The sequence below is a fragment of the Schistocerca americana genome, chromosome 1, assembly GCF_021461395.2.
Source record: "Schistocerca americana isolate TAMUIC-IGC-003095 chromosome 1, iqSchAmer2.1, whole genome shotgun sequence".
Classification (NCBI taxonomy): domain Eukaryota; kingdom Metazoa; phylum Arthropoda; class Insecta; order Orthoptera; family Acrididae; genus Schistocerca; species Schistocerca americana.
Window position 1 is genome coordinate 449,204,829 of NC_060119.1, and position 14,402 is coordinate 449,219,230.

At 38.6% G+C, this 14,402-nt stretch overlaps 1 protein-coding gene across 1 annotated transcript in view; it reads right to left on the reverse strand.

Moving 5' to 3' along the window:
• LOC124603116 (histone demethylase UTY) overlaps positions 1-14,402 on the reverse strand; it is a 215,403-nt gene that overhangs the window by 20,166 nt on the left and 180,835 nt on the right. The window contains exon 18 of the mRNA XM_047136372.1: positions 11,051-11,261. Within this exon, the coding sequence (XP_046992328.1) occupies positions 11,051-11,261 (211 nt within the window). The remainder of the gene's footprint in view (positions 1-11,050; positions 11,262-14,402) is intronic.

Consider the following 14,402-nt stretch of genomic DNA (forward strand, 5'->3'; position numbering starts at 1 on the left):
TTGCAAATTTTTTTTTAAATTTTTTTATTCATTCAACGACTAGTTCCGGGCAAGGTCTAAAATGGCATATCCGAAGATGTCAAAAATTTACAATGAACATTTAGAGTGCATACGCAAAAGTACACACTGTAAATGTTCATTGCACATGTTTGACATATTTGGAAATGCCATTTTAAAGTTTGCTATGATGATTTGAAAATGGGTCTCTGCACGATATTAGTTATCAGATGAACACAAAGGTAAAAATTTGCAACTTGGACTGGTTTTTCGTTCTACTGAACAACGACTTCATTGAAAATAGACAAAACACACACACACACACACACACACACACACACACACACACACACAAACCACAGTCCCTGGCTGCCGTGGCCAGACTACGAGCAGCAGAGCATGATGGGGGAAGCAACTGGTTGGTGGGAGGTAAGGAGGAGGCTGGGGAGAGGAGGGGGAAGGATAGCAGAGTATGGCAGGGGGACATTAAGTGCTGCTTGTGGGAGCATACAGGGATAAGGTGTGGTGGAGAGAGGGTAGGGCAGCTAGCCGCAGTCAGGAGATTAGACAGAGGCTAACAGTGGGGTGGGGATAGCGGAAAAGGGGAGAAGTAAAAAGACAGTGGGTGCATTGGTGGAACTGAGGGCTGTGTAGTGCTGGAATGGGAACAGGGAAGGGGCTGGATGGGTAAGGGCAATGGATAATGAAGGCTGAGGCCAGGAATGTTATGAGGTTGCAGGGAGAGTTCCCACCTGTGAAATTCAGAAAATCTGGTGCTAGTGGGAAGGGTCAATGTGGCACAGCCTGTAAAGCAGTCACTGAAATGAAGAATGTCATGTTGAGCTGCATGATCACCAATGGGATGGTCCAGCTGTTTCTTGGCCACAGTTTGCTGGTGGCCATCTATGCGGACAGACAGCTTCTTAGCCGTCATTCCCACATAGAACACAGCATAGTGGTTGCAGCTTAGCTTGTACATCACATAACTGATTCCACAGGTAGCCCTGCCTCTGACGGAATAGGTGATGCTTGTGACCAGAGTGGAGTAGGTAGTGGTTGGAGGATGTATGGTACAGGTCTTTCATCTAATCTATTACAGGACGGTGAGCCATGAGGCAAAGGGTTGGAAGCAGGGGATGTGTAGAGATACATGAAGATATTGTGCAGGCTGGTGAGTGGCAGTATGCCACTGTTGGAGAGGTGGGAAGGACATGGGTAGGACATTTCTCATTTCTAGTCAAAAGCCTGGTGCAGAATGTGATTTTGCTCCAATCCTGCGTGGTACTGAGACACGAGGAGAATGCTCCTCTGTGACCGGACGGTGGGACTATGGAAGGTGGTGGGAGACTGGAGAGACAAGGCACGGGAGATCTGTCTTTGTACAATGTTGGGAGAGTATTTATGGTCTGTAAAGGCCTCTGTCAGACCCTCAGTATATTTCAAGAGGGACTGCTCATCATTGCAGATGCGACGGCCTTGGGTGGCTAGGCTGTATGGATGGGGGACGTATTAGTATGAAATTGGTGGCAGCTGTTGAAGTGGAGGTATTGCTGATGGTTGGTAGATTTGATATGGACGCAGGTAATGATGTAGCCATCTTTGAGGTGGAGGTCAACGCCGAGGAAGATGGTTTGTGGGGTTGAGTTGGGTCAGGTGAAGCAAATGGGGGAGAAGCATTGAGGTTCTGGATGAATGTGGATAGGATGTCCTCACCTTTGATCCATATCACATGTAGATGTCATCAGTGAATCATAACCAGATGCGAGGTTTGGGATTCTGAGTGTTTAGGAAGGATTCTCTAGATGATCCATGAATAGGTTGGCATAAAATGGTGCCATGCAGGTGCCCACTGCTGTACCCCGGATTTGTTTGTAGGTAATGCTTTCAAAGGACAAGTAATTGTGGGCGAGGATATGGTTGGTCATGGCGACTAGGAACAAGGTTATAGATTTGGAATCCGTTGGGCATTGGGAAAGGTAGTATTCAGTAGCAGTGAGGACATGGGCATTAGGGATGTTAGTGTAAAGTGAGGTGGCATCAATAGTGACAATCAGGGCACCATGTGGCAAAGGAACAGGAACTGCGAAGAGTACAGGAACTGCAACGAGTCGGAGACGGAAATGGTTGGTATCTTTTCTATAAAAGAATAGGTTGTGGGTAACAGGCTGAAGGTGTTGATCTCCGAGAGTAGAGATTCTCTCAGTGACGTCACATTACTCACAAGCAACATTTTACCATCCCCTACCTGTCCCCTGCCATCCCTTCCCATCCCTGCTCCAGCCTCTTCCTTAACCCCCATCATGGGCTGCTGCTCTCAGTCTGGCCTCAGCAGCCAGAGACTGTGGTCATGTTTGTGTGAGTCACGTTTGCGTGTGTGTGTGTGTGTGTGTGTGTGTGTGTGTGTGTGTGTGTGTGTGTGCTGTTTTCTGACAAAGACCTTGTTGGCTGAAAACTCACTTTCTGACAGTCTTTTTGTTGTGCGTATCTGTGGCTCAGCAACTCCCATATAAGGCGTATAGCAATTATCCTTTTCATAATATTGTTACATTCTGTCCTGGATTTTCCATTGTTTGATTCACTAAGACAAGCACACTGTGCTGTGCAGCATGCTCAGCAAATGTAAAGGCCAGCTGTCTCTTGGCACAGTTTGCTAACAGACAGCTGATTAGTGGACATGCTCACGTAGAGTGGCACACAGTGTTGCAGTTAAATTGGTAGAGTACATGGATGTGACAGGCCTGGAGTAGGTGGTAATGGGAACATGTATGGTACAGTTCTTGCATCTAGCTCCTTTACAGTGATATGGACCATGTGGCAAGGGATTGGGGGGAGGCGTTGAATGTGATCAGCAAAGATACCAAAGCAGGGGTTAAACAGGGACATACAAAGGTATTGCATATGTTGAGTGGTTGACATAATACCATTGTGAGAGGAGTGGGAAGAATATTTCTATCCCTGCCATGTCACTGCACATTTCCACATGTTGCAATACACCACCTTCTTGAAGCCCTACACTGCTATCCCTCCCCCTCTACCCCTGGTCCTCGTAAAGGATCTGGCCAATAGCTAAAAAATATCCAACAGTCTATTTTTCAGTCTGCTCTTAAATTTGACTGTGCTCAGGTCAGTGTGTCCTCTATGTGATGAGTAGAACTCTAACCTAAAGATTTAATTTTTTAGAACTAATGGCAATGTACGGCCCAGTATTTTTCCTCTGTTTGGCAACATAATATTTAGTATTTCTTGTTGACTAACTAACAAAGCTCAGTTACGATAGTATGCATAATTTCTCTGTTAAAACAAAATTATAGGTGGATGAAAATTTGTAGGAACATTCTGTTACTTAACTTTAAAACAATGTCCTACAATAATTCATCTATCTCCTGTAATTTCTGTTGATAGAGAGAGTATATTACTGCCATAATTTAGCTTTATTAATGAGTCAAGAAAAAGGGGGAAAAATGAAAATGACTGGGGTGTTCATTGCCACTAGTTTTACAAATTAAATGTATAGGTACATTCGAGATCTGGGGAAAGGATATGAATATTTGCATTATACAGTGAAGACCACAATACAGTATTCTATAGCCAACGAAGTCAGATGTCAACATATGCGTCTGCCACGTTGCCCTTAGTCAACCACATAGATACATGTCAATGTGTTAATTAAGCAGGCCTCTATGTTGTAGTGTGTGAAGTAAAACTTTTCATCTAGTCAGTAAAATGTATACATCTTGTTTAAAATGTAAAAGCTTTTGTAAACTACAAATATTCTATTATATTGTAGGATATAAATGTGAAACTACAAGAAATCCTCACTGCTATGTGAGAATGGGCCTGTCTGAAAACAGTTATACTGAAATAAATTATTCATCAAAATGTGTGACTCATAGCAATTTTCTATCTCGATGAAGATCAAATAATGGAGTAAATATTTTAGGATAAATTAAATGAGATTTCTGGTTTGTGATTAAGTTAAAAGCCCCTGATCTCTGAGTCAGTTTTGGTGAGTTTTATTCATGAATTGGAAGGCATCTACTAGCTACTTCTCAAGCAAATTTTACATTACGCACTATGGAGGATGCTTATTCACGATAATTTAGTCATGAAGTGTGATTTTCTCCCTTGTAGCTGGAAGTGTAAAATACACTGCTTACCCAATTGTGGTCAACATACATCAAAATGACACTTTCATACAGGCATTTGTTCTTGTGTGCCTTTTTCTTTACTGCAAGAAACTAGGTTTTTTGTAAAAGTTTTTTTACAACAATCTTTGTTTAAAATAATCTACCATAAAGACTTGCATCACTACAATTAATCATGTTTCTTGGAAACGGAATAATAATACATTTGTGGTGAAGTTTAATCAAGGTACAATAAAGAATCATGATGAAATAAATGTTTATTCATTGATACATTCCTGAAAGTATTGCAAACAGATAGCATATTACTTGAAGCTGTTACAGCTCAGAATGACTTCACTGTGATACATTCATGAAAGTATCAATAAATAATCATTTCATCAAGATTCCTTATTATACTTTGATATAAATGTAGTATTATGATGATTATGATGGTTATTGTTATTATTCTTGTTGTTGGCTGGTTGATTCAGTGAATGGAACCACACAGCGAGGTCACCGGTCCCATCGGATGAGAAAAGGATGGGGAACGAAATCTGTGGTGCCCTTTCAAAGGAACTATCCCAGCATTTACCTGGCGCACTTTAGGGAAATCATGGAAAACCTAAATCAGAATGGCCAGACACAGAATTGAATTATCGTCCTCCTGAATCATAAAACATTGAACCTAGATTACTCTAAAATGCTCAAAAAGTACTTCATACTAGAGCATCATTTGTTTCATGTAAATATGTATGAAAATTGTGTGAAAGATGAGCAATACTGATGACCAGTTGGATGCATACTTCCCTTGTAAGAACAAAAATTATTTTTGTTTGTTCCTGTCCATTGCACACCACTTCTTCTGTGAGATTGCTATTGATCTGTCCTCTTAATAGGTACTGTCATTTAATTATGACAAGAAGTGATGTACAATGTGTACACTACTTCTTTCTCTGCAGGACCCCCACTTCTCAATCAGGAGATGTTGAAGACTTCGAGAAAACTGTCAGCCATGAAATATCTGTTGAGTTTTTCCCTCATTTATTTGAGTGAGAAATGATATTTATACAAGGGTGTTTGGAAAACTAATGTAACAAATCCTCTGCAAGAAGAAATTTATTCATGAAATCAAAGAAATACACAAAATTTATCGAGGCACTGGGAAACAACTTCTCATGTAAACACCATGGTTGTCTACATATTTGTTACACTAGTAAAACAATCTGTTGAAACTAGAGTTTTTCAAGTTGGAGTATAAATATAGGAGTCTCTTAACAGCAGCCTCTTGAATATTGGCATTTGTTATGAAGTGGCAACCAGCCAGGTGCTTGTTCACTGGTCCAAAGAGATGAAATTGCTTGGTGAGAATCCAGACTGTATGAAGGCTGTTCCAATACAGTCCATTGTGCAATCACACATAATCACAGCCATATGTAGTCACTGGAAAGCAATCCCAGTCACTTCCTCCAAATCACCTCCTCCAATTGTTTCTGTCTGGCACAATAAATGGCAGCATTCATGGTCTCTACATGGCTGAAGTAATCAACTAATAGCATTTTCTAGATGTCCAAAAAGACTTCAGCTGTTCTTTCCTTATCACAGCCATCATTTTGAACTTATGATGGGAGGGTCACATGATCACCTGGTACCAGTTGTACAAAATTTACAGCACTCTGAGGTGACCAGTGTGCTCCCTTAATGGGGTGACTAATATTTTGTATAGTAAGTTTACCATTAGCAGTTTTACATGTGGACACAAGTTAAAATGTTAATTACAAACTATAGACTGAACCATAATAATGTTTTGATGTAAGAAGCAGACAGCAGGTCGCACTGAGGTATTTTAAGAAACAAAAATTAAAGCGGAGACACTGAGTCGCAGACAGGCACAACAGAATGACTGTCAGAAAGTAAGCTTTCAGCCAACAAGCCTTCATAAGAAATAGACAATACACACACACACACACACACACACACACACACACACACACACACAGTGCGAGTTGCATTTGCATGTATCTCTCTCTCTCTCTCTCTCTCTCTCTCTCTCTCTCTCTCTCTCTCTCTCTCTGTGTGTGTGTGTGTGTGTGTGTGTGTGTGTGTGTGTAAGACAGGAAATTTGGAATTTACTATTGGTAGAAAACAAAAAAATGTATTTTTGGGATTAAAAGTTTGTTAGAATTAGTTTTCTAGCTGCTAAAAGTCATTTGAGGGAAAGGGAAGAATCACAGGGGCAGGCTTAGATATTAAAACATAAAGCAGACCATGGATGTGGAGAGTTGAATTTGGCAGCCTATCGCAGGGCCACTTGATACTATGGAACCAGCATTGCCTTTGGAATACCGCAAACCCTATGGAAGTTATAGTACAGAATGCGAATCTCAGCAGTCAGTACTTTTTACTTTGGAAGGCAGTGGCTGTTACATTTACTGCAAAAGTTTTTGAATTTTATTTTATTCAATGCAGTGTGAATATATGATTATTATGTTCAGTTATCTCTCCACAAAAAATTCTGAGAAAACATTCAAAAATAAAAAAAAGGTCAGGTCTAAAAAACAACACAACAGATGTTTTCCTTCAGTAACCTATAGGACAAAGAGTAACTTTAAACAGCTGAGAGAATTACCCACCACATGGCGCATGGCTGAGGATACCTTGTACCATTACTAGTCCTCATCTCCCCTTCCCTCCCCTCCTTGTTCCACTCGCATATGCAGCGAGGGAAAATGACTGTCTATGCTGTACTAGTCCTGAATTCTCTTATTTAGTCTTTACTGTCCTTCAGCACAATGTATGATGGCAGCAGTAGAATTGTACTGTAGTCAACTTCAAATGCTGTTTTCTCTAAATTTTCTCAATAGTATTTCATGAAAACAACATTGTCTTCCCTCTATGGATTAGAATTCACAGAGCACCTCCATAATATTCACATGCTGATCGAAATTACCAGTGACAAGTCTAGCAGCATGTTTTTGAATTGCTTTGCATGAAAACAACATTGTCTTCCCTCTATAGATTTGAATTCACATAGCACCTCCATAATATTCACATGCTGATCAAACTTACGAGTAACAAGTCTAGCAGAATGCTTTTGAATTGCTTTGATGTCTTCCTTTACTCCAATCTGGTGGGGATTCTAAACACTTGAGCAGTACTCAAGAGTGGGTCACACCAATGTTCTATACACAGTCTTCTTTGTAAATGAGCTACACTTTCCTAACATTCTCCCAATAAATTGAAGCTGACCATTTGCCTTCCCTATTAGGGACACTAGGTGCTTGTTCTGTTTCATATCGCTTTGCAACATTGTACCTAGACTAAATCTTCAATAACAAGCTGCCATACTTCACAACAAATAATATTTCTATCTAAACCATCCAAACAAGAGTGGTCCTATCACATTTCTCTGTAGCACTCCTGATGATACCCTTGAACCTAATCAACTCTAACCATCTTTGAGAATAACAAACTGGTTTCTATTACTTAGGAAATCATTTGAGCCACTCACATATCTGAAAACCTATTCTGTATACAATAACATGAAGTTCAATTAATACTTTTTTAAGCAGTCGTAAATAAAGTCAAGTCCTTGGCTTGGATAAAGAGAAAAGTCATTTAAATGAGTGCTATGGCTAGACAGATTTTTGGTCACCCTCCTGCATAACATCTCCATCCTATCATCTCCAAAGACATACTGAGTTACAAGACAGGTTTGTTCAGGAACAAAAAACATTAAAAAAGTATACTAAATTAAGAGATTGTAATTCAGACTTAACAAATCTGTAATGGGAAGCAAGAATTCAAATGGCATTAAGTCAAGTGCCAGAAAATTAAATAATAATAAATAACAGAAATGGACATCACCAAAAATGGTAGAGGAGAACTCTGAATGTGGTGAAAAAGAGAAAAGGTGTAATAAAGTTAGATGCTGAATAACAGATCAGGGTGCAAGCAAAGCCTAACATACAGGACATAGCAGTGAAGTGTGAGAGAGGTGCCAACTAGTAACAACAAATGGACAGAAAATGTGAATTAGGAAAGACTCCTACTCACCAGAAAGAGGCAGCAACGAGCAGTGAAAAGCTATTTTAAAAGTAGACAATTGGATGTTTAGCTGCCACACAAAATCCTTTGCACGGTGGAGTGTGTGTGTGTGTATGTTTTTGTTTGTTTTTATATCTGATGAAGGACTTTGTCCAATAGCTACATATTCAGAAATCTACTTTTAAATGTGGCTATCCACAACGAAGTGCTTCCACTATGCAGTGACTAGCAATCTACTCTTAATTCATATCGTAATACCATCCCAGATTTTTCCACTGTTTAATAAATGGACAGACATCATTAAGCTCAACGAGTTTACTAAAATAACAAAATTTTTCCAGTAGGCCTGTCCCATAAAAAATTAATTAAAACAGGGAAAGATAAATCACATGAATGTGTAATGAAAATGTAAAGTGACTCACTCCACATTATTATGATTAATCATACAAATGATCCATGGAACATGTACCTAACTAACTACCTAACTAATCAACGAATCCAAAATTTACAGAAACTAGTCTTCCTCTGGCAAAGCCTAAAAGTGCATGAATGTTACAGCCTGATCACACAAAGGGTATGTCAGATGCTTCTGTCAGCATTGTGCTTTGGAGCAGAACAGTATAGTCTGTCTGTAAACTGAAGAGCGAGCAACGCTTTTGGTGGGGGAAGTGGCCTTTCCCGGAAGAACACTGCCACCGGCATACAGGGGCACCCAAAATCTGTTGGCCGTTACCTGTCTAGCGGTGTAGATCGGCATGGGGTGATATACGTCGTTTCTGTTCATGGGATCTTAGTTGCCCATTGTCAGTCAGTTAACTTTGTATACTTACTGCTATGCTTTGATAGCTGGAGGAGATGGATAATGGTATAGCATTGCAAGAAAATGTGTAGAATATGAAGAAGAGGAGGTATTTGCAGAGTAACGAGTGTTCAGTCATCTCTAACGCTATTACAGTGTGTATTAAAGGGGCGACCCAAAAAGAACTATAACTATAATAATAGTACCAGTCCCAACCAAAGGGCGGCTATTTATGCTAACGTAAGCCTCGTGCAATAGCACGCATAAGGAAGGAACGTGAAAATAAGCTGCATGGTTTACTGGAATCGCCACGAAGGAAAACTAATAATTTTGGGAGAAAACCCATCGTTATAAGACAGTTTCAAAATCATGTAAAACCTTTTATGCTTATGGAACACTAAATCTCTATCTCGGTCACTATTCACCTGATTCTCAGACAAATTGCTTAAAACATGTGCCCAATAGCTATTTCAAACATTGCTGAAATTTTCTTCGAAACATGTACACCGATTCTGGACTTCTAAGCAAAAAGCTTGACCTACGAGGTGCGTTCACATATTAATTTTTATTTTTTGGTGAGAGCTTTATTTGTTAATGTACAGTAATGTTATCCTCTTCAAAATATTACTCATCACATACTGTACACTTATGCCAGTGCTTTCTCCAATTCCCGAAACACTTTACAAACTGTTTCTTTGGGATAGTTTATAGGTCTCTTAACTGTGCATTTTTAATCTCATCCATGCTTGTAAAACCACTGTTCTTTAAGGCCTACGTTGAAATTTTTGTACCACTTGTATGCTCTTGGTTTACTCGTAACAGGTTCACCACAAGCAATATTTAATATTTCTAAAAGTTTCATACACTTTATTCCATTCCTATAACAAAATTTAATGCAGGTTCTCTTATCTATTTTTATACAAAACAAATATTCGTTGATGCTACCACAACACATGCAATCTTTTTGACAGCTGACAACAGAGTAAGTACCCAATACGCATAACATTGTACACATACTTTTGAGACATGTTTTCGAAGACAGTGATAAAAAAGTAGTGCCAATCGGACTAATACAACACACAAAATTATAAATTTCTGCTTACTTTTTAAACACTCTTCGTGTTGCAAGAATTGTTAAGTTTCAATGCAGTTAGGTTGGGGTTGGGTTGTTTGGGGGAGGAGACCAGATAGCGAGGTCATCGGTCTCATCGGATTAGGGAAGGATGGGGAAGGAAATTGGCCGTGACTTTTCACAGGAACCATCCCAGCATTTTCCTGGAGCAATTTAGGGAAATCACGGACGACCTAAATCAGGATGGCCGGACGCGGGATTGAACAGTCGTCCTCCTGAATACGAGTCCACTGTGCTGGCCACTGCACCACCTCGCTACGTTTCAATGCAGTCCTCCAAAGAAAACTTCTACCTTTTAGTAGAAACACAAAGTAGGAACAAGCCTTAAATTCTACATATTGATTGCATTATATGGGGTTCGTTTTAGGAATAGTAATAGAGGAACATACATTCACATGAACAGCCATTCGGTCCTATGTTTGCAGTAGAATCCCGACTTCTGTTTGTATGTTAATATTATTTACTCTATAATGTTGCGTTTTGAAAGAAGCTATAGTTTTTTGTATTCCTTATGGTCTTAACACATTTGTCTAAAAATAAATGCAGCCACGACATATCTGTACATAGCGCCGTCACAGATTTAAAGTGCGCGCCACAGCTGGGTCGGTATTACGTTGTGAAATAGCCTATAGGAGCGCCTTGTGACGTAGCTGGGTTGACAGAGTGGGGACTTGCTCACTCACTCTTCAGTTTACCGACAGACTATATAAGCTATTCTTTTACTCATGACAAATGGAAAATTACTAACAGACATCAATGTTTTTACATTTCATATTATGGTTAAACCAGGGAAAGAAATACAAGAGTAGTTTCAGTGAGCACACTGCCTTTCCAAGCACACATTTCACTGGTTAGAATATGAAAGACATAAGATTAAATCTTCTATGTGACTAGTAAGTTTTATGTATAAATTGATGTGTTATCCTCAACACATATATACATGTAAATACTTACTTGATCAACTCAAAAAGTTTAGGATCAGAAACCTTAATATTGCGTGCGAGGTTCCAAGAAAGATGGACCATTGGAACAATACTTTTGAAACTTTGAAGTTTATTCCACTCATAGCGTTCTATAGCCAACTGATACTGCCTTGCAGTCAGTGGGCCAACATTCCATGCAATGTTGTTGCACCATCCAACAGCCTGAACCCAATGAACACAACCTGAAAAAAATTAAATAAACTAAAACAACAGTCACCGAAGAGAAATTTCAAGGATATCTTTAATGTACACGAACAATTTTATGTTGTGCTTTACAAGCAAGAAGAAAAAAGTGTGTAACTTCTGCTACTGCATTAATTAAACATTTTAATGAATAATTAAGTACCACAGCGTTGTGGCTGCATGTGTTAAAATACCACACAATGTTGAAAAATCCAGTTCCCTGAAACCTCATTAAATAGAGAAAGCCCAAGAACGTCAGTTTTCATTTTCTTATATCTACTATTTTCTTCCCACATTATATATCACATTGGACTCCATTCTCAATTTTTATGTGACTATTTGGGAACACACATTTTATTAAAACAACAGTGGAATATATCATGCATTTTGGAAATCTACATGAGACTCTTTCAGCTGCTTCCAGATGTCAAAGAATGGAACAGCATCAAGTACTGAAAAACACTACAGTAATAATTCATTTTGCATTGAGCACGAATGTTACCCTGCACTCCTACACAAAGTGGTATCAGTGTGGTGTTATAGGTACCCCTGAACAGGATATGCAACACTTCAGAACAGGAAATAGGATATTACTAATTTAATGAATTGCAAACTTACAGGCATAAATATATACAATAAACTAAGAAATTAGATAAACAGTCATTTTAGAGAAAGAAGAAGCAAAATTATATAGAGATGAAAGAAGGTAAAAAGGTAATGAAGGCAGAAAATAACTGGCCAGAAGAAATTACTCTGGCTGAGAATGAGGATACAGTGCAAGAAGATTTTTGAAAAGACTTAATTCCTGTATCTGTATTTCAAAAATCTTTGTACAATCTGGAAGCAGCAAATCAGGAAATATCAGTGGAACTCCTACAGACATCAGGTCAAAGAGTGGAGCAATAACTGTACAATGTATTTAGCTCACATCCAAAAAAGAAGAACAGATAGATGTAAAATTATTGCAGAATTTGTCTTCTGCCAAATGTCTCAGGAATACTCAAAAGATTATTTTATCACAGAATGGAAGAGAAAACTGAAAGTAGATTCGAATAGGACCATTTTCATTTTACAAGTGTTGCTGGTACTACGGTTAACAATAAGAGACCATATTTCAGAAAAACAAGAAAACATACATTACATTGCACTCATAAATTTAAAGAAGGCTTTTGATTCTGCTGAATGGAATAAAATAATTCCATTCTTAGAAAGTGTAGTTTCATCAAATTCAGGCATAGAAACGTAGCCAATTCTCTTTACACAAATCAGACTAATCAGGCATTGATAGAATTGTACACAAATTCAAATGAAGAAAAGGTGTAAGCCGCAATTTCAGAGTGACAACAATGATATTTTATTTGTATACTTAACAGGCAATCATGGAAGTAAGGAACCAACTCGTAACAGTTGATACAGTCAAAAAATCAAAATTGTTGTTAGAGACATAGCAGTGGTTCCCACAAGTGACAGAAACTGAGTCAGATGTTTAACGAAATGGAATATTTGCTAGCTGAAGGTATTATATTGTGTCATGATGCATGCCTTCTGGTCCAGTTGTCATATAACATTTATGACCCAATTGATATTGCCCTTGAGTGCGAGAAGTGACTACACCTGTAATTAAATTTGTTTTTAAAGACACTACTGTGTAGCTTTGATATGTGCTCCATGTGCTGTGTGTTTTATTGTGTCTGATTAACTTTATAGATAAGTATAACTCCAATGGCATTGTGGATAGAGTAGAAATGTGATCTAGTAGAGTCTCTAGTACATTGAGTGCCTAGTACCAAAAGATTATTAATGAATTGTTATTTATTGAGAAGCATCATTATCTGTCCTTATTACATGCCACAAAAATCAGTCCTTGGAATATTGAGGAGATCAGAATGAAAGCTGAACACAAGAAACTGATGGTGAGGCAACTTGAATTCTCTCCATTAATCTTATATAAGATATACATAGGACAAACATGCAGAAACTTCAAAACAAAATATTCGGAACATCTCAGAGCTTTAAAAAACAACAGCTCCCATAGCACATTTGCTGACCACCTTATAGCCAACAACCACCACCCAACCACAATAGAAACAGACTTAAGAATACTAAAACCCAGCCACATCCTATACAGCAAACTGACCATTGAGAAAAACTTCCATATACATAAGGCAATAGTGGAAGAAAAACAGGTCTTAAATGAACACACTACACTCTGCAAGGGCACACTGTTTAACACATTAAAGGAACTTTACAAATAAAAAAGTACATGTTTCGGCACCACTGAACATGGCACAGTGGTGCCGAAACACGTTTGAGTACTTAGAAAAACGGTGTTTTGCGTAACTGGTGGATCTCGAATCCCAAAAAATTTTTAACTGCAAACACGGCCAATACAAGGAGCTGCAAATCAAAAGATGGATACTTATAGAAGAGATTGCAGTACATTGGGATGGAGTGGTAAGGAGCTAGTTGTAATTCTCAACTTCATTACATTATTGTTGTCCTATTACTGTGTAGTGTGTTTGCATTAGGTAGTAACAAAATGGAAGGCAAACAGAGAACATTTTATGATGCTACTCTCAAGCGTTGTAGATGAGAGTAACGTTTGCTTATGGAAGAAACAGAAATTGGGATTATTTGCAACTACCACTACTAGAAAGAACTACATTGGCCTTCACAAAGGAAGACAGCCCAATGTTGTTAAATTTTTCAAATTTGTCCATGAAAGGAGGAAGAATGAGCAGCCTATGACTAGTGACACCATACAAAACAAAGTAAAAGAAGTATCTGCAGTTCTTAAGATACCAAGGCAAGAGTTTAAGGCTAGCCATGGAGGGATTGACTGTTTCATGAAACAGGGTGGCTTATTTCTACAACATAAGTAAAACAGTATTCCAAAAACTTCCACAGGATTTTGAGAAAAAACTTAAAGAATGTTGATGGTATATCATCACATTTCACAAAGGGAAGAATTTTTCTATTGGCCAAATGGGCAACACACTGATGAAATGTCAGTTTCATTTCATATGCCATGTAACTATACAACTGATGAGATGGGGACAATAAAAGCTACCATCAACACACCAGGGTGTGAAAAACGAGCATATCTGTAGTACTGGGAATCACAGCAAATGGTCACAAAC